This window comes from Silurus meridionalis, chromosome 28, assembly GCF_014805685.1.
Source record: "Silurus meridionalis isolate SWU-2019-XX chromosome 28, ASM1480568v1, whole genome shotgun sequence".
NCBI classification, from domain to species: Eukaryota; Metazoa; Chordata; class Actinopteri; order Siluriformes; family Siluridae; genus Silurus; species Silurus meridionalis.
In genome coordinates, this window is record NC_060911.1 from 3,527,501 (window position 1) to 3,550,000 (window position 22,500).

The 22,500-nt window shown below is 38.4% G+C and overlaps 1 protein-coding gene across 1 annotated transcript in view; it reads right to left on the reverse strand.

Annotated features, from left to right (window-relative positions):
• Positions 1 to 22,500, reverse strand: part of ndst3 (N-deacetylase/N-sulfotransferase (heparan glucosaminyl) 3) — a 74,000-nt gene that overhangs the window by 30,065 nt on the left and 21,435 nt on the right. Inside the window, exons 3-6 of the mRNA XM_046842823.1 lie at positions 21,225 to 21,312; positions 20,981 to 21,135; positions 13,142 to 13,327; positions 1,355 to 1,483 (exon numbers count right to left, since the gene is read on the reverse strand). Of these exons, the coding sequence (XP_046698779.1) occupies positions 1,355 to 1,483; positions 13,142 to 13,327; positions 20,981 to 21,135; positions 21,225 to 21,312 (558 nt within the window). The remainder of the gene's footprint in view (positions 1 to 1,354; positions 1,484 to 13,141; positions 13,328 to 20,980; positions 21,136 to 21,224; positions 21,313 to 22,500) is intronic.

Here is a 22,500-nt window from a genome sequence, read left to right on the forward strand (position 1 = left end):
GGCAGCCGCAGACTGAATCTAAGTTTAGCGTCGGAGCCTGAGTGGCGCGGCAGGGCATCGCCGAGAGGGGGAGAGGGGAAAAAAACCCACAGCTCTGCTTTATTCCTGTCTCTCAGACTATTCACTCATCTCCACTTAGTGTCTTGGTTCTCGTCGTGTCAACAGCGGGAGTGATGACATGCTTATTCAGATAAGCTCAGTGCATGCTGATGTGTTATACATCCTGCCTCTAGCACAAACTATCCAGCCTCTAAAAACTCGAATACATTACCATACCCTGAGGCTACAACTCCAATCCATCAGATTTTTTTGTTTTGTTTTTAGAAATGTTTATATCAAATCAATTAAGTTAGGAAAACATGTGTATGTTTAATTGAAAAAAAAGGCACTATACACACAAAAGAAGGAACAACAGCACCATATAAGGAAAGTCAGCACTATATATGGAAGGACAGCACCATATACGAAAATTCAGCACCATATACGGAAGGACAGCACCATATAAGAAAAATCAGCACCGTATACGGAAGGACAGCACAATATAGGGAAAGTCAGCACCGTATACGGAAGGACAGCACCATATAAAAAAAAGTCAGCACCATATACGAAGAACAGCACCATATAGAAAATGTCAGCACCATATACGCAGGACAGCACCATATAGGGAAAGTCAGCACCATAAATGCAGGACAGCACCATATAGGAAAAGTCAGCACCATATACACAGGACAGCACCATATATTGAAAATCTGCACCATATAAGAAAATGTTGAGTTTATATTCTGTTGAACAAGATGCTGAAATACTGTGATACAAATCTTCAGGTCACAATACTTGAACTTTGTACTAGTGCCTAGTATTATTTAGGTCTTATCCACGTTAATCCCAATCTGCAATAAAAAAAAAAAATTTCTTTACATTTAATACGCCCGTCCAATCGGAGATACCGTTTTTGTCATGGAAATTTTTATTCAATTTCCCAAATAGATACATTTTATGTCATAGACTGAGACATCAGCAGGTTTAAAAATAAGACACATGACCTGTAAAACTCAAAACTAGACCTGGAACTTCTTTTTTTTGACATCACTGCACTGATTTTATAAAAAGATAATGAACTCAAAGATGAATTCTTAGGCATTTAAAGCAGACGCAGAACAAAACCATGAGTGTTTTCAGATGTTTCCTGGCGGAAAAGTGTTTTTTTTTGGGGAAAATGACATGTTGCTAATATGATTGTTTGTTTTTAAAGGAGACATTTATATTTTGTGTATATGTGTGTGTGTGTGTGTGTGTGTGTGTGTGTGTGTGTGTGTGTGTGTGTGTGTGTGTGTGTGTGTGTGTGCTGACTCACGGGGTTTAGGAGAACAGTCAGGAAAAGCTCTCCTCCTTTAATGCTCTTATCCAGCTCTTTTGGGCCTCCAGGATATTCCTTGTAGAAGATTGTGTGTGTGAATAAGCCACAGGTCTGACGTGGCAGCACCTACACACACACACACACACACACACAAATTATATAATTAGAACCAATTACAAGTCTTTATAGCTCCACAGACTGTAAGTAAAACCGGTAAGACATTCCATGTGCGCATGTGTTGTACTCCTTATTTAACAAGAGTGGAATTTACTGTATTTTGGCACCAGGGGTTCATGTTGTGTGAAAAGTGCCTCTCTGAGCCAAAAAAAAAAGAAAGAAAAAAATCGAAAAACAATTCGGAGAGGGGGAGAAAGGTAAATGCTGACAGTGAAAGAGAAAGAGTGATAGAGGGGAAGATAAAGAAGGAGAGAGAGAGAATGGAGTGGGAAAGATAACACAGAAACAGTGCTGTTCGTTCTGTGCCTTATTACAGCAACCCAGATTGCTCTCTTTTTCGGTGTGTGTGTGTGTGTGTGTGTGTGTGTGTGTGTGTGTGTGTGTGTGTGTGTGTGTAAGAATATTCAACTCGCCTTGTTCGACAAAGTGAATATTCCTTTTCAAAGAGCGGCAGTGTATTGGCGAGTTTCTATAATCTGAAACTGTGTGTGTGTGTGTGTGTGTGTGTGTGTGTGTGTGTGTGTGTGTGCACGCACCACAGTGATGAGGTCCCTCAATAGACCATATTTATTACACAAGCAGGCAGCTTTCTGTGAATGGCTTAAGCAACCCTATCTTTTCACACTCACACTCACACACACACACACACACACACACACACACACACACACACACACACACACACACACACAGCTACTTCTATCAGCTGCAGACCTTTTGAGAATAATCTTCTTAGACTAGAGTCTAGAATTATGTGTCTAAAAAAATCAGAAAAGGTTGCAGTGATAATAATAATAATAATAATAATAATAATAATAATAATAATAATAATAATAATAAAAAGAATGGTTCACACACACACACACACACATCGATTTACAGTTGCACAGGCAGAATTATGAACAGTTGCAGAAAAAGGCATGGAGCAGATTGGGGATCGGACAGATGGCCTTGATTTAATATTTTAATCTGCGCCACCTTCCCAAAATTCAATTCCACCCTCAGCACACTAAATCCTACATCCCCTCTGTTCTCCTGCTAATATACTACCCTGCCTTTACCTCCCTCTCTCTCTCTCTCTCTCTCTCTCTCCCTCTCTCTCTCATATATGATCAATCCTAAACTCAGTAAAGTTTGAGTGTTCTGAATCCTGTACCGTTTTTACTGACACGCTGGGGCGAGTACAATCTCCTGATCAGCGCACACCAGATAGTGAAAATCCCTTACATTTGGTCCTTCGAGCCGGATAAGTGTGCTTACCACAGAAGTAGGATGTCAGAACAACCTTCCGGCGAGTATCCGCGCCTACGATGCTGAACTCCATCCCACCTTAAAGACTATGAAGTGCAATACCCTGCAGTGTTCACGTTCACAAGAAGAGGAGATGCAGCAAAACACAATGAGAGATGAATCTAGTGTCTTTACTTCTTTATGCTTATCTCTTTCTTTCTTTCTTTCTTTCTTTCTTTCTTTTTTTCTCTCTGAAAAGTGTCACACTGCTTTGGACTGGGAAGTTCCTTATCCAAAGGTAGTGTCTCTGCAGGGCAGGGCAAGGCAGGGCAGGGCAGGGTGGGGCAGGGCGGTGGGGGGCTGGGCAGGGTGGGGCGGTGCAGGGCAGGGCAGGGCAGGGCAGGGCAGGGCAGGGCAGGGCAGGGCAGGGCAGGGCAGGGCGGGGTTTTCCTGCAATGAGTGTTTAATGATTTTGTGCATGGCATGACTGTAGGAAGAGGACATGTCTGGCACTTCTGTTTCCTGTCACTCTCTTGTTGATTTTGAAAAGCAAGTAATGATCCGTATTAATTCAATTTAATTCAGTTTATTAATAGCTTTTAACAATGGACATTGTTCTAGAAAGTGGTAATAAAAGTGTATAAAAGACTGTTTATTCCTTATAACTGTAAGTTTATCCCCAATGAGTGAGCCAGTGATGACTGTGGCAAAAAAACTCTCATGAGCAAGAAACCTTGAGAGAAACTAGACTCAAATTGGACCCAGTCCTCATCTCGGCACCAAGAATTAATATTAAAATGTTAATATTAATCACAGTCCAAATCCATCCTCAGAGTTCTTGAGTTGCTAAGTAACTTCATGGATCTTTAGGCTGATGAGGGAAAACCATCCCCAGCTGCAGAGTGCTCTACAATATGAACTTCTTATGAAGGCTGAAGGTCCTTAATCCTCAACTGTTCAAAATATAAATAAGATTATTGTAACGTGCTCCGGATAAAGGATAAGGAAGTCTCCATCCCTCCATCGACAATCAATCAATCTATAATTGTACGGGATGTCTTTAGATGCGCTATTATAAAATTTTGCATTCACTTGAACTTGGAAACCCAAATGTGTTCCAGTTGAGTGGCCTGCTATAGTGCTCTGATCTCATCCCTACTGAACACCTTTAGGATGAATGTGAACACCGACTGCACCCAAGGCTGGATCTGCTCAGTTCAACTTTTTCACCTCTTCCTGATACTTTTAGCTAGATATTAACATCTAAAATCATAGATCTGTGTTTGAGAAACCTCTCCCACATTAACCTTTGGCGAATGTGAATAAAATACATAAATAAATACATACCAGGAATGCATTTCAGCATCAAAAGTTGACTTGCGATGTGTTTGAATTGAGTAAGACAGTCACGATTTGGTGTTTGCCACAAATTTTTTTGTGCTACTTTCCATTCTTTGAAAGATCTCATCAAAGTCAGGGCACCATTGTCTCTGCTGTGGGACACGACAGCTAAATTATGGGAATTTAGCAATTCCTTGTGACGTTCATCCTTTTTTTTTTTCGACATGAAAAAAAAAAAGGGAGCTGAAGCATGTACAACTAGAGCTCTGGTAGATTTAATAAAAGAGGGTTGCTTTTGCTTTCGCTTGATCCTCCGAATTCTTTACAAAAAAAAAAAAAGAAACAATAAAAACGCTGTGAATCATCGGCGTGGGGATGAAGAAGAAACAAAAACAGTGACATTTTGGTACAGACTTGACTTCTGAATGCTAAGTGGGATGGAGTGGAAATATTAGCATATGAATGATAATATTAGCAATTGGGAAAAAGAGAGAGGGAGACGGACTGATAGGGACTAAACCAAACTAATAAAATGAATTAAATGAAAAAAATTATATATATATATAATATGTAGATATTGTAGATACACTATATGGAGCACATTTGTAGGCACCTAAACATTTCTGGAAATTCTATTCCACAGGGAGTCCCCATTTGCTGTTATAATAACCTCCACTCTTCTGGGAAGATGTTCCACTAGATTTTGTGGAGATTTGAGCTCATTCAGCCATATGGGTATTAATAAAATCAGGTACTGATGTAGGTGAGGTGAGGAGGCCTGAAGTGCAGTCAGTGTTCACATTCATTCATGTTCATAATGTTGATGTCAGAGCTCTATAGCAGGAGATCTTCCACTCCAACCCATGTAAAGCACATCTACATATAGATGCCTTTGTGCACAGTGCCATTGTCATGCTGGAGCAGGTTTGAGTCTCTATGTTCAAGTGAAGGGAAAATTTCATGCTCCTGCATCCAAAGACACCCTTTACAATTGTGTACCTTCAATTTTGTGGTAACAGTTTGCGGAAGAACCACATACTTCTGGTAAAAACAAGTTTTCCAATACTGTTGTCCATTAAGTGTATTCATAGAGGGAAAATATTCAGAGTTCAGAGATGTATTCAGTAATCAGAGGAAGAATCTAAATCAGGTCTTTAAAGCTAACAGATTATTTGCAGTAGACTACTCCGAGGATGACCTCCTGACCATCACCCAAACACTCATCAATAACCCTAAAAAGAAATGAAAGGAAATGCAGAGCGAAAAAGCATCATTTTGTCGTTTCTTTCACATTAGGGACAAACTTATAAGGATACGTGTAATCATTTAAAATGTCTATTCTGAAATGATTTATTTCTCTCGAGCTGTTTTGTGATATTGTTAAAAGTGCTACACAACACTGAATACAAATTACTTTTTTTTTCATTCCTAAACACTAAAATCGGAGCGTTTTTCATAATTTTTGATTGAAGTTACATTTTACAGCATTTTGCAGACGTCCTTTTCCACAGCAACTTTATTTACAATTATTTCATTCATACAACTGAGCAGTTGAGGGTCACGGACCTTGTTTAGGGGTCCAGCAATAGAGCATAGTGGTGCTGAGATTTAAACTAATGATCTTCTGATCAGAATCCAACATCTTAACCATTGAGGTACTTCTTCCTATGTTTGGATTAAAATAAATGGATTTAGATGTGCATTAGTTAAAGGCTAGATTTTAGATGCTAATCTAATGTAACAATACGTGTTCAATTTTTAACATTAATATTTTGGAAAACTTACTATTCCGCTCTTTTAAGTCTCTAAACTAAACCTCTATCTTCCTATTGCATGTTTTGAAGGAAGATCTTGCCAATAGCAAGTTCGTAACAAAAAAATTAAACTAAACCTGCAAGCTGTATATTTGAGTTCCATACAGCAAGGCTCATGTTCACGCTTTATTACAATTCCCAAAATCGAATTTTCACCAAGAAATATTATACCTACATCAAATTATCTGACTATGGAAACAGGCTTAATATCTGATACTTCATGAGGCAAAATTAGACAAAAAAAAGGCTCGAGTTGAAGGTCAAAATGATGCAATCCTTAGACATGAGACTTTACCAACTCTTGGAATAGCACATATGTAGTTATTTGTGTCTAGAGGTTCTGAAAATAGAAGTGTGTTATTTCAATATGAGCTCGTTACTACTCTAATACGACCCGCTGTACATCATTCTGAGGTTTAATCACGACACACTCATCGGACAAGATATAAGTGTATTTTATGTAAATGTGTAAATGGATTAGAGGAAAACTGGTTCCTTCAATGGACAAAAAAACAAAACATAAATTCAGTTTGAAACACACACTCTTGTGGGTCCTTAAAAAAAACTCCAGAAATGCTAACATTGCTAACAGAGACCCACTGCAGCATTAGTCAGACTGGATTCCCTGCTTATATATACCCCAGTCTGAACCCCATGCCCCTCTCTAACACCTCAGTTACAAACAAGCTGCTAAGTTTACTAGCATTGCTTTCGCAGCAAAGTGATTAGTGTAAATACGTTCATAGCTTAAAAACATTACCCGCTTCCTAAAATGAGTGTAGGTGAGATGAGACTATTTGTCCTTATGTCTGTATTTGGATAAGTGGTAGCTCAGTAGTAAAGATGTTGGACTTCAGCTCGGAAGGTTGTAAGTTCAAATCACAACTCTGCCAAGCTGCTACAAGCTCTGGCAAGGCCTTTAGCCCTCAAGTGCTCAGTTGTATAAATGTAAGTTGCTCTGGATAAGAGCATCTAATAAATGGCAGAAATTAAATGTATCTAGCATTTATGCTAGTCTCTATCTTTCATTCCCTATTGTACATTGTTGTATATTCACTCATCATATTACGCATTAATCATATTTTATTATTTGTTTTTTTCTTAAACTTCAGGCTCAATTAAACAACATCAACATTGTGATGTCCTGTTAGCTTCTAGCTGCAAAAATATTCAGCATATATATAATTAGCTAGAACCTAAGCCATGATACTTCATGTGAGCATTTGCAAAGTCAAAATAATTTATAGCAATATAGAAATTCAACCAAAGTCTGAGTAGTTTACAATATAATAGAAGGATAAAGTAATGGAGATCTAGGGTTAGGGTTAAGGTTAGAGGAATTCGACACACCACCCAAAAAATAAATGGAAGACTAAGAAGGCTGCAAATTCGATTGATATCATACTTTATAATAAATATATTTTTAAATGAACTTTTTTTAATACATTTTTAAATTATGTATAATTAACGCTAAATGCATTTTTTTCCCGAGGCCAAGCACCCAGACTCAACAAGCTTCAAATTCCCAGAGATACTACAATTGCTTTCCTGAGCAGTCACAGGAAAGTCATAATCAAAGGAATTCAAGAGTGTTTTTTAGTTGTGAATGCTTTGATGATGGACAGTAGTGGAAATCTGTGTCTGTAGGAGGAAAGATGAAGAAATTGATATGTGGACAGTTTGGTGCTAATTGGACAACATTTGGAGGAAGAATAGGAACGGCAGTAAGAGATACAATGCAATTGTAACTTTTGACCAGTAGGTAGTGCTGGCAAGAAATCTGCATAGCCTCATGTCATCATGGTTGTAAAGATATACCAAGATATTGAGCGCCAGCTTCTCTTCTTCCTTTTGGTGGTGTAGCTGACAGGTTTGTTGGCCCACCGTTTGAAGTATAGTTGCTAAGGAGTTAAGATTTCTTATTTAGAGGTTTAGTTCAAATCCCAGCACCATCAAGCTAGGCCATTGAGCAAGGCCCTGAACTCTCAGTTATATAAATATGATAAATAGACATTGCTCTGGATAAGGACATCTGCCACATGCCATAAATATACGTTTTTAATATTCTTTTCATCATTATTTTCAGAGTCACCTGCAGATGATGTATTCCTAATTTGGTATTAAAAAATTGAGTGACAGGAGAAGGAACACTTTTTATCAGTTCAGCTGCAATAGACACCCTGGCCAAAAGAAGATGAAGATGAAGATGAAGATGAAGAAGAAGAAGAAGAAGAAGAAGAACAACAACAACAACAACAACAACAACAACAACAACAACAACAACAACAACAACAACAACAACAACAATAGGGTGCCAATGCACCTTCCATGCTTGGCCCCCGAATAATACTGACAGCATCACTGACTTGTTCACTCAGCACTCAGTCCAGCTACCTACAATTACAAATTCAAGCAATTTAACAACATTGGCAGCTACACATGTAGACATGCAGAAGACTTGTGCAACTAAACACATTTTGTTATTTTTCCTCGATCTAGTTCATGCGGTAAAAGGGAAGGTTTTAAATCGTCTGAAAGGATAATAAATTACACCAGGACTGACCAAGCAGAATAATTAACCTGTCAAGCAGCGACAGAATCGCACAGATCTCTGAAGAACCACAGCAACGTTCCATCTCTTCTTCGCTCCTCTACTGATCTTTTCCATTCGGAATGCTTCTACAATCCAGTGCATTCTTATAGAGAAAACCTTTGGTTAACCCATAGTCAACTCTTTCTCTTTTTTTGTCTCTTAAATTTAAGACAAAAAGGAAGAGAAAAACACAACTACTTTAAACATGAATACTTTCCTCTGGGAGGAAATTGTTATGAAGCCCTGACACTGGCGGCTCCTTCCAATAATACGAAGCTTATATCGTTTATCAGAAGTGAAATAAGTGTGGTTGAGTGTCAGAATGGGAAACATCACTATGCTACAAATCAACAATAGCTCGAGTTGGATTCTGAGATCGGATTGAGAGTGCATGGATTGATTTTATTTTGGGTTTTAAATATACAGTACAAGTCAGCTACAGTATTAAACCACCTGCTGAATATTGTGTCCATGTCCCCAAGGCAAAAAAGTTGTGCTGTTGCACCAAAAAAAGACATGTCCTGCTAGATGGGGTGTCCATTGACCCGCATTAATGAGCCTTGTTTGTCCGGTTGACTGGTTCTCCTTTCTTGGGCCACTTTTGGTAGGTCCTGACCATTGGAAACTACTGCACTAGAACCTGCCTTTTTTTTTTAAATGCTCAGACTGAAACATCATGATTTGACCCTTGCCAAAGTCACTAAGATCCTTATGCTTGCCCTTTCGAGAACTATTCCATAATTCAATACATTTTTTTAATTAATTTTTATTTTTATAGCACTTTCAACAATGGTCACTGTCTTAAAGCAGCTTTACACAGATAATGTGGTGACTAAAAGTGAATATGTTCTTTATAAGTGTAAGTTTGTCCCTGATGAGTGAGCCGGTGGCGACTGTGGCAAGGAAAAACTCCCCGAGATGGCATAAAGAAGAAACCTTGAGAGGAACCAGACTCAAGAGGGAACCCATCCTCATCTGGGTTGCACCGAGTGTCCATTTATTGCAGTGATGGTGATCAGAAGCAAACTATAGTCCTGAGTCAGTGTAGCAAACTGTTGACATTAACTAAAGTCCCAATCTATCCTCAAAGCTCCCGTTCTTACTCCGGAACTTCATGGAACCACCCAAGGCGTTGATAAGAAACCGTCCCCAGCTGCACAGAGTGGCCTCCAGTCGAAGAGGACACTATCCAGAGGCAGACCTGAATATATCCCACACCTTGACAGGCGCCAATGTAACAACCAATGGTGTAAAGTATTTGAGTAAATGTACCCTAATGTTCTTAAGTAATCTTTTGGCAACTTTCTAGTTTTATTGGGTATCAAAGTTTTATTTGATATATAAACGACTTTTTAGCACTGCTGGCCTCATTTTCTGTGCAAAAAAGAGCTCGAATAAATTCAATAATCTTTTGTTGATGTTGAGACTGAGAGGAGCATGGAATCACAGTCAGCTCTAAATATTTATCTAAAATTATTTACTTTCACTTTATTTGTCTATTGAATACTAATGATTCTTCTACTTTGTTACTACTTTGATCTTTTTTGTTTTGACCGACTTGTTTGATCTGTGTTTCATTCTGGCGTGTTGAAGAGGTTGTTGTGTTAATGGTTAATGCAGCGTTCAATTGTACAATTCAATTTTTATTTTAGGAAATAAAACCTCACAAATCAACTGTTTTTGGCCTTTCAATAATGTGTGTCTTAGTGTTGAGGACGGGTGCAACTTTAAGCCTACGTTCAATGCAAGTCAAATATTCAAGTACACTCGAAGACTTTTACTCAAGTCATATTTGACTTTTAACTTGTAAAGGAGTAAGTTTTGCAGTTAATTATCATATCATTCACATACTCTTTACACCTCCGGTAACAAGATATTCAATGTCGGTGGTTTTAATGTGATGACTGATGGGTGCACATGATAAAATACCTTTCAGATTTTTAAAATAAGCGCATAGTATTCATTATAATTTCATTCAATCAAATGAAACCCAAAGTATGGATTAAAATTAAGATTATTTTCTTCCCTTAATATGTTGTCAGAGCTCTTGGTGATTTTCCAGAACAGCGTTCCTGACTATATATTGGGGATAAAAAAAATAATAAAAAAAATTTCACTTGACTTAATTCTAATGTGTACTTCTATTCTGTCTGATTGAATTGAGCAAGAATTAAATGAGTACACAAGTGTGCCACCATTTCTTCATGTCTTTTGCTGCAGTTAAGTGTTTGGTACAAGAAAAGCTAGAAACAGTGACATTTACTTCTAAAGCTTTCTTGCATTTGAAGGTCAAATCATGATGATAATTCAAGCGTTTAATGCAAAACCCAACACAAAAATGTTCACCTACTTGACAGTTTGATGCTCATCAACCCTGAACAGAACATTGACTCTCTTTCTGTAAAAAATCTCTCTGCTAGTTTACCCACAAGGCTTAAACAATTAAAGAAATCGGAGAGAAAATCAATCCCATAATAAGTCCTGCTAATTTCCTAATCAATGATTATTAGTTGAGAGCAGTAAAAACTCAAACTTTTTTGCCCAGAAATGTACAGTGTCCTCAAAATGTATGCTTTTGTAGTTATCACTTCTTAGATTTTTTTGTATTTTATTTTCCCATTTATAATTTCGGCCATAAACGATATCATAAACAATGCAGCTGTGAGGAAAGAAAAAAGCCAACACAGGTTTCAGTTGAGTTGCCTCAGCCATGGACGTGCTGTCAATCTGTTCATAGCATTTCACAAACATGGAGGATGTCCCCCCTGCTGAGACGTTTCCATCATTGGACCAAACCAGAACATTTAGCTGTTAATTACAGAGAAAAAGAGATTCATATGGACGCTTTCTCTTCTGTCTGTTTTAGTCACAGCTTTAAGCATGTAAACAGTTTATACAAGGCAATTGGAGTTTTTTCTTCTTCTTAAATCCCTGCAACTTTCAGATAGACAAGAAAAACATGGAAATTGTACCCCATAATACCATGTTGCACAGAGTGCGTGACTGTGTGTTTTCTTCATCTATATGCTAAAGCAATGTATATACCTTTGAAGTACATCCTCTGATCCAGGTAATGGTTGTTCATGAACATATGGTCCATAAAATAAATAAATAAATATTGCATATTGTCAGGCTGTGACCGTCACATATTTATGATAGATGCTTACATATATACCAAGAACACTACAAGAACAGCATGGCCTTTAACAATATTTTGCTCAGCATGTACTGATATGTAACTCAATGGTCTTATAGTCATCACAGAGGTTTACACCCGCATTCTCTCTCAGTAAGCTTTCAAAATCTTTCATACACGTCTTGGTGTCTGTTTGACTGATATTCCCGGATCCACAGTGGAGTGACTGAACAAGAACCAGCTCAGACACCTTACAAATGCAGTACCTTCCTACCTACCTTCCTTCCTACTTACCTTCATACCTACCTACCTTCCTACATACCCACCTACCTTCCTTCCTACTTACCTTCATACCTACCTACCTTCCTACCTACCTACCTACCTACCTACTTACCTTCATACCCACCTACCTTCCTACATACCTACCCACCTTCCTTCCTACTTACCTTCATACCTACCTACCTACTTACCTTACTACCCACCTCCCTACCTACTTACCTTCATACCTCCTTACCTTCCTACCCACCTACCTACCTTCATACCTACCTACCTACCTACCTACCTACTTAACTTCATAGCTACCTACCTACTTTCCTACCCTCATACCTAATTACCTTTGCTCTGTCGCTTATTAGCGACACTGCTTTACACTGCTTTACACCAATAAGTCTATTTACAGAGAGTTCAGTTAAAATCTGCTGTGTGTGTATATGTGTGAATGTGTGTGTGTAAATGTGTGTGTGTGAGTGTGTGTGTGTGTGTGTGTGTGTGTGTGAGAGAGAGAATGTGTGTGTGTGTGTGTGTGTGTGTGTGTGTGTATGTGTGAAAGAGAAAATAGAGAGTGTATCACTAATAGATTTTGCTGAGCTCAATCCACTTTGGGATATTTTATTTGAGTCTCACTGAGCACCTGAACAAAATATGATTTTTTTGCATGTGTGTGTGTTTTGCATCTAGATGCACTGTGGGACATTATATTTTGTCCTTCTTTCAGTATCTTTGGAAGATTATTTATTCTGGTTGACTGTATAAGTGTAAATCGGTGTGTGTGTGTGTGTGTGTGTTTGTGTGTGTGTGTGTGTGTGTGTGTGTGTGTTTAGCATCTAGATGCACTGTGGGACATTATATTTTGTCCTTCTTTCAGTATCTTTGGAAGATTATTTATTCAGGTTGACTGTATAAGTGTAAATCGGTGTGTGTGTGTGTGTGTGTGTGTGTGTGTGTGTGTGTGTGTGTGTGTGTGTGTGTGTGTGTGTGTGTGTGTCTCTCCAGGAGCCATTTTCATTGTATTTTTATGAGGGTACCAATGTTACAGCCCTGAGGACATACAAACTAACACACACTCACATCCAAACACACACTCGTACGCACCCTCACAACTCCGATTGGTTCTCTGAACATTTTAATGTCGTAAGAGGCAACACAAATGAATTAGCTACAGCCCATGTGGTGTGCAGGTGGTGTGTGCATGTGTGTGTGTGTGTATTGCTCACCATGATGTGGTTGTGGATGAAGCCCTTGCGGTACCGTGCAGGTTTCAGGTGAGGATATTCCTCAGTGCTGGTCACTCGGATTCCCCACGCTTTCTTCCACGCTTCATACAGCTGCATGTGCACTGGATACACACCCGAGTGATGAGGTGCTACAGCGTAGCCCATGTCTACAGGAATCCCATGCTCCTATTCACACACACACACACACACACACACACACACACACACACACACACACACACACACACACACACATGTTAGAAACACTAAAATCTGTTTCTTTCTTGCATAAATCACAAATACAACTGTAGTTGAATCAGTACCACTCCAGTTCAGACTCAACACCAAGTCTTATTAACCAGGGGGCAAGTTCTTTCACTGGTTGTAACAAACCGATCACATGCTCACATCGATCACATTTATAGCTGCCAAAGCAGTCACATGTTTCAAATGCGCAGGAATAAATTTGTTTTTCTCTTTTCTTCTCGCATTTGCACTACTGTAATACTGTTTATTATAATTTTTTTTATATTTCAATTAATTTTATATTTATATAGTCTTTTTTTCCCTAAAACAGGCAAAATTAAAACCTTTAATGCAACACAAATTTATACACGTCGTCCTTTTTTTCACTTACATATAAACAAAATACCACTACCAACATTTTTTCATTACTAAACTTTGTTTTACTGATGCACCAAGTCTCAGATCAAGCATCAAAATCCTCCATGACGAACACATCTGCCTATTAAAACATAGCAAAGTTACGTTTGTTAATTTACTTAATTTAAAACACGATAATTACTTTAAAAGATTTTAATCTTTTTAGATTCCAGTAAAAACACTGACTCGTTCATGAGTGAAACACTATTAGTCAGTGTAAAACTGTAGTTCAGCAGATATCGTGCATCCCCGAAGTGTGTTTTCCGCAGGGTGGGATGTCTGGCGTCAGAGCCACGCCCCCATTCCTAATTAAATATGCAAGAATCCACCCAGATGTGACATCACTGTGCTTTGTTGGTTCTAAACAGTATAAATCATCACAGACGCACGACCCTGATGCAACGATACAGAGCAGACAATTTTATCGGATGTAAAGATGACGGTGTGCTCGTGAGATATGGATCTGTCTCATCCGTGCCTCCTAACCATCAATTCTACAGACTTTATGTCTTTGCTTATAGCTACAGAGACATGGTGCGCGCTTTATGTCTATGTTCATAAAGCGCAGAGTGGATATCTTAGCTTACAGAACAATACTGTATGAAAATAACGGGGAGATGTTACATTATATTATCTCTCACAGTTGTAGGACGTCTCTGGATGCAGGAGCATGGAATTTTCACTTTAACTAGGAGACCCAAACCAGTTCCAGTATGACAATACCCCTGTGCACAAAGCCAACTCCATGTAGATCTGCTGTACATGGGTTGGAGTAGAAGATCTCCTATATAGAAATATAGAACGCTGACTGCACCCCAGACATCCAAACATCTTCCCAGAGGAGTGGAGATTATTATAACAGCAAATGGAGACTCAATGTGGAATGGGACGTTCAAAAAGCACATGCAATCTTATGGCCAGGTGTCCACTACACTGCCCATATAGTGTGTGTATGTATATATATTAAACACACACACACACACGGGATGGTCCTCCTAAAAAAGGCATTAGATGGGACAGAGGGGGGCACAGCATGTGTTTAATAGGGGTGAGTGCGACAAGATGAACACACACACACACACACACACACACACACACACACACACACACACACACACACACACACACAATCCAATCCAATCCAACCCACACACAGAATACTGGCAGTGATTAAGTTTGAACCCAGTGGACATATTGGTGTTTAATCACACAGGAAATGAAATGTGTCTTCGGAGCCAAGATCCCGAGCCAGTATATGTGTGTGCGTGTGTGTGAGCGGTTGTGTGTGGCTGTGTATTACCGAGTGGGTGGGTCAGGACCTGAGCGTAGACGAGTCATTTCACGGTTTACCAACTGCGACTGACCCATGTTTAATAAAAGTGTGTGTGTGTGTGTGTGTGTGTGTGTGTGTGTGTGTGTGTGTGTGTGTGTGTGTGAAATGTGCTTGTTTGCTACTGATCTCTCGACCTTCCTGGAAAAAGCCACACGAAACAGCCATCGCATTCGACAACAAGTAAAGGAATGAGACTGAACTTTGAACCTGGGCCGGTTCGAATGAGTGTGTGTGTGTGTGTGTGTGTGTGTGTGTGTGTGTGTGTGTGTGTGTGTAAAAAAAACTGTCAGTGTAAAACATGTTGGCACAATACAAACAGATTTTTTTTTTTTACTCTTAAAAATAATCAGGGTCACATGATATGTAAATGAGCAAAAAATATTCCGCCTGGGATCTGAATAATATTATAAAACAGTGTTGTATTTCATTTATTCAAAATCGTTTACATTTATAACAGTTTTTTTTTGCCTGAGTTTGTTTACCGGCTCTTTAATGACCTCGCAGGTGATTTCCCAGGGAAAAAAATGATCTTTTAATCGAATTAGGCTCCACTCTATGAATGTGGCTCACACCGGGCGTCTAAACAAAATAAAATACCCCAAGCTCTTAGAATAAAAAAACGCAAATTCATCACCTAGATAAAAAGTCCCATTTCCTTTAATTTGACAACGATGGGGAAAAAACGATGCATTTAAAGCTCGGATCTCTGTGCTGATCCTGTTATCACAGCAAATAATACTCACTTTCCTATTAAGCAGAACAGCACTCACCATAAAATTTCAAAAATAAAATAAAAAAATAACTGGGTGGCCATGCAATAAAGAAGAACGTGATGAATATCTGAACTCGGTTAAAGACATTAACCGCAAATTCGAGCAGCTCTTTAGCAATACAAATGCGAGAAAAGCTCATTTCTGTCCTGAACGCAAGTGCAACCGTCCCTAAGGAAGAATATATATATATATATATATATATATATATATATATATATATATACACACATTTTCAAAAATGCTTTAAAGTGAACGAAGAATCCCAGTTCAGCTTTCTGGGTGAAACAGACCAGATACTTCCTCATGTTTTTCTTCTCAATATCCGCTAAAACGTTTTCTCAGGCCCTCGAGGATGGAGTCTTGCGAAAAACACTTAGCACAGCTGATATTCCAGGTTTTGAAAAAAGCTAAATAAATGCCACCCAGAACAGGATGGAGTGTTTTTGTTGATTTCTATATTGCTAAATAAGCCGTGTAGGTAAACGGATCAAACGATCCATCTGGACCAGTTTGGTGTTCTCCTAGGTACCAAACAGGAACCAAATCCTGGCCTGGAGGGGTGCCATCAAACCACCAGCACGCCAGCCCCGACCCACTCCATGTTTAATTACTGGCCTGGAAATCATCCAGCATAAACACTTCTTCGGTTTGTTCCTCAGGGAGAACTTTTTTAGTTGCTTTCCTTTCAGAAAAGCTCTCATTTCAAGTATTAAGTGTCCTTGCGGAAGCCTTCGGAGCAGAAAATTGATGAAACAGATGAGCATCGAAGGGCCGAAGAACGTCGTCCTAAAGCGATTCATCCAATTAGATCTAAAATATACTACACTATATGAGCAAGTTTGTGGACATCTGAACCTAAGATGCACTTTTTGAAAATCCCATTCTACAGTTAGTTCACATTTGCTGTTATAATAAGCTCCAGTTTTTGGGAAGATGTTCCACTAGATTTTGTGGAGATTTCTGATCTAACAGCTACAAGGATGTTAGTAAAGTCAGGTATTGATGTAGGTGAGGTGAGGAGGTCTGGGGTACAGTCAGCGTTCACATTCACCCCAAAGGTGTTCATTAGGGGGTTTAGTACTCTATAGCAGGAGATCTTCCACTCCAACCCATGTAAAGCAGATCTTCATGGAGCTGGATTTGTGCACAGGGGTATTGCCATGCCAGAAAACAGGTTTGGGAAAATGTTATTTGACCACATCCAAAGATATTTTATACAATTGTGTGTATCCAACGTTGTGGTAACAGTTTGTTTAAGAACCACATGTGACTGGAAAAGTCGAGTGTCCCAATACATTTTGTCCATAAAGTGTACCTTTATGCTACTTTGCGACGACTCCAACAAAGAATCCTAATCATTCTGGATTATTCAAAACTACAGATCAAAACTTGAGAAATCCCTGCATTAAGGAATTTATCATTCATGTAGAACTTGTTCTTTTCTCTTGAGATCTTCTCACTTCAAACATGACAAATCCTCTTAAATCTAGTCTTTACTTTTTATTGACGATGTTAGTCTACGTGTTCCTCTCATAAAATAGGCCTAAAGTACTGTAGATATAAATCAGTCATGGCTGTGAACGAGTACGTGTATCGTACCATGTGCTGGTGTCCTCATGCCCATGGTTCCCAGGATAGGTTACAAACCCATCACATCCTCACCCAGGATAAAGTCAGAAATAAACAATGACCTTTCAGGGCTTTTGTACCTTTACCACAGTCTGTCTAGGTTTTTTGTCTGCCCAAGTGCTTCTGAAAAATGCTTGGATTTTATCATCTGTTCTTTATAGAAGGTTCTTCAATAGGAAAACATAGACATTTTTCGAGTTGCCTAGTTTCATGCGTTTGGAGAGACTGTTGAGTGGCTGCGAGAAGAGCAACACTGCCTTCATCCCCAGTGACTCGAGACACATCAGTCAATGCTGAGTGCACTGCTAATTGCCCCACAATCCGAACTGCGAAGTGAATCAAGTTCCTATGTTTTGCGAGTCACCCATAAAGCACATTCTACAAACAGCCTGGTTTTTATTCCTCAATGTTTAACAAAATAAAAAATGTTTTTTAGTTACATTTAATATATCATTTGAATATCTTTAAAATTACCGTGATTTTCAAGATTTTACTGTTGAATTTAACGAAATATATATATTTTTAAATATTTACTAAGCTATCTATCTATCTATCTATCTATCTATCTATCTATCTATCTATCTATCTATCTATCTATCTATCTATCTATCTATCTATCTATCTATCTATCTATCTATCTATCTATCTATCTATCTATCTATCTATCTATCTATCTATCTTGAGGTCTGATACTACAATTTTTTAAATCGATTTTTTTCTGATTAATCTACACTCAGCAGCCCATAATGGCAAAGTGAAAACAGAATTTTAAAAATGACTGTAAATTTTTATATAAAATAAACTGAAATATCAGATGTACTTAAATATTCAGACCCGTTACAACAACCCTTGAAAATATGTTCATGTGTCTCCCAGTTCTCTTGATCGTTGCTGAGATGTTTCTACACATTGACTGGAGTCTACCTGTGGAAAAGTTTATTGATTGGACATGATATGGGAAGACGCACAGCTTTATATAAAAGGCCCACAGCTGATAATGTATATCAGAGCAAAAACCAAGTTATGAGGTCACAGAAACTGCCTGCAGAGTTTAGAGACAGGATTGTTGTAAGACACAGATCTGGGGAAGGCTACAAAATATTGCTGCTGCATTAAAGATATGCAGAAGATATCCATAATTCTCATATGAAAGAAGTGTGGCACAACCAGGACTCTTTTAAGAGCTGGACACCCGACCAAACTGAGCAATCATGGGAGAAGTACTTTAATAAGAGAGAAAACCAAGATGCCAATAGTCACTCTGACTGAGCTCTGAGATCCTGTGTGGAGATGAGAAAGTTCCTGAATGACAACTCTCACAGCAACCCTCTAAAAATCAGGGCTTTATGGCAGAGTGGCAAGACAAAAACCTCACCTCAGGGTAAAACACAGGAAAGGTCACTGTCATCTGTCCAGAACCATCCTAAAAATGAAGCATGGTGGTGGTAGCCACATGCAGTAAGGATGTTATTCTGCTGCATGGGAAACTGTTCAGAAGCGGAATGAAACAAAGAGATACGTACGGTACAGAGATATCCTGAATAAAAACCTGTTCCACAGTGCACAGGACCTCAGACTGGGCCGAAGGTTTAACTTCCTACATGACAACAGCCAAGACAGCACAGAAGTGGTTTAGGAATGACTCTGTCCTAGAAAGAGTCCTGGCTTGAACCTTATTGAACATCTCTGGAGAGACCTTAAAGTTGCTGTCCACCAATGATCCCCATCAAATCAAATCCAGCTCAACAGCTAAATGAAGGGACGCATGATCAGCACTTGTTTCTTCATCCTTAGTAACTGTCTGGTCAGGGATATGGTGGTTTAAATCTGTTGTACTGTTTATATTTTGCAAGAATACAGTAAATGCGACTACAATTCAGTAAAGTGATTGTTGCAGAAGACCAGTTATAAACTAGAGTGATGTAGGAACTGTCACAGGTTGATGATTCTTTATTGTTAAAAAATGATATCACTCTGATACTGATACTAGAGTGCACATGGTCTTATATAACCTATTTTCCTTTGAAACCTCTCCGCATTTTCCGTTTAACAAGTCCGCCAATCGACGTTCTACATTGTCTCGAAACCGCACAATCCATCAAGCTCTCTTCGCCGAAAGTAATTACACCCCGATGTGGAAATAAAGCGCGGACGCAGCTCTCTAAAGACATACAGAAACATTGTTTTTTCAAACGGCGCCTCTTTTAATAAGCGTATTCATAAAGGACGGAGACGAAATTACACAAAAACATTTACGAGCGATTCTCCGCTCCGCGTGACACATTAATTAAAGAGTTTGCCTGGGTAGTTTTGTTCTCTCTGTTTTTTTAATAATCTACCACTTTTAGAAGAACCGCAAAAACACACGATGTCTTGGTATAATAGACGGGGGAAAAAAAGGCTTTTGTTCTATTGAAAGGAGAAAGCGGGCCCTGCCGATTCTCTGCCAATATCACAGAATATCTTCTTTTTTTTTAATTAAAATATATTTCCATATTTCTTCATACATTATTTGGATCAATATGAATTTAATATGTCATTCAAAATTTTTTTTTATCTTTGTATAACTTTTTTTTAAAGGAGATATTTTAATTTTTTTATAACATTATGTCAATATATCACTTTCATCATTTTAATATATATTTCAATGATACACAGATATTATGGCACTAATTCACAATATAACTGTGCTATTGAAAGATAATTAATTTACATAAGTAACTATAACTTTATATTATATTAATCGAGCCAGAACATCAATATATTTCAATATTTAGTCTTTGAAATACACTCTATGGACAAAAGTACTGGGACTTTTCTAGCCATTTGTGGTTCTACCCCAATCTTTTACCACAAACTTAAATGCACGCAATTGTACAGGGTGTGTCTGGATTCAGTAGCATGAAAGTTTTCTCTTTACTTGAACTAGGAGACCCAAACCTGTTCCAGCATGCCATGAAGATATGCTTTACATGAGATAGAATGGAAGATCTCCTGCTGTAGAGCTCTGAACATCTTTCGCTGACTGCACCCCAGGTCTCCTCACCTCACCTACTGTACATCAGTACCTGGCTAACAGTACTTTACTAACACTCTTGTGGCTAAATGATCACAAATCTCCACAAAATCTAGTGGAACATCTTTCCAAAAGAGTGGAGCTTATTGTAACAGCAAATGTGGACTAAATGTGGAATTGGATGTTCAGAAAGTGCATAACGATCTTATGGTCAGGTGTCCACAAACTTTTGCCAATATAGTGTATGACGTTAATCAAAAGTAAAAATAAATAAAAAAAATATATAAATAATGCATAAATAGCTTTTTTAAATATAAACATTTTTGAATAAATATTTGAAAACATTTTCCTCTAAAACCTTCATTTTTGTGTTTCACAGGTTTAGAATGAAGAAAAAAAGCTGTGCTGTTGTATTTTTTTCTCACCAATGCGAAATCCTTGTTGAGGATCATCTGCTCCATCAGCGATGACTCGTTGTGAAACAGATGAGGCTGCATGTGACTCCACATGTGAGGGAACCACCAGAACTCGCTCACGTACTTCAGCAGGAGATCGTCGCCCTCGTTCTCCTCCTGAGTGCCTAAATACACCCAACATGCAGTTAATGCTGAGAAATAAACTGTGTTTGTGTAAACACACACACACGAAAAAACGCACACGGTTACATACCTGTGTGGAAAAATTTGCCGGAGAATCCGAGATTGAATGTGAAGTTCGAGATCTGAGTTCGTAGCATGTTCTGTGTCTCTAGGAGAGCCTGCGAGTGAAGTGATAAATAAATAAATAAATAAATATTTTAATAGATAATCATGAAAATTTAGTTTAATATGGACAGGTCTCAGGTCACACAGGGGTTTTAAGTTAGTGTTTTAATAACTAACACAATATTAATCTTCTATTTGATCTGACGAAGCCTCCTGTAATATTCAGTTGACAAGGAAGGAGTCTCCAGTGCCAGTGTTTTATATAAAACAGGGTTTCTGCAGGTTTCACCAAGTCAAATTTAAAGACTTTTTAAGACCATTTAGAATGAAACTTAAGACCTATTTTATGACATCAAACATACACACAAATGCGTTGTTAGAAACTGGCCCTAACAAGCCCTAAATTCATGTTTTTAGAGCTACGTATCGCTAAACTTGCACTTCCGCATAGCTAAAAAATTTTATCCATATTACGTCTGTGGTACAATCCGAGAGAGATTCGCTCCAATAACAGCAATCTGATTAACATGTTGGTCTCATTTCTAATCGTAACACAGGGAAATATATTTGGACTAGAGCAAGAAAGACTTACAATAACCACGGAAACTAACAAACCAAAACATTCTGAAGTACTGCATGAGCATTTTGAGAAAATGAAGACCTGTTTAAAATGATTTAAGACCCAGAACAGAGAATTGAAACCTTTTAATTAAGTAAATGTAAGACTTTATAAGACCCAGTGGAGACCCTGTATGAAGGTGTTTAAAGCCACAGAAAGAGAATTCCTCAGCATTCCGTTTTTTTTTTTGCGATGTGTTTACAGCTGACACAAATGCACATGAGAGCGGGAACTAACAAGAACTCACCACTCACCTGTTTGACACACTTGTTATGTGTGTTTATGAGAATTCAGGTTGCCATGTGGACCCCCCAGAAGTGTGTGTTGTAAGGATTCTTTTCAAATGTTTTTATTTCAGAATGAAGTTTTGTTTTCCATGTTGCAGTAAGAACCAGCAATGAAGCTTAAAGCAGCTATTTACACATTTACATTTATTTTTTTGTCCTTACATTTATTCCATTTATACAACTTGACCATTTGAGAGTTATGGGCCTTGCCCAAGGACCCACCAGGGGCAGCTTGGTGGTTCTGGGATTTGAACTCACAACCTTCTGATCACCTCTGTGCTACAACCTCCCCATTATAACAACTTTTATAGCGTCATTTTATACAGAACGGAGCG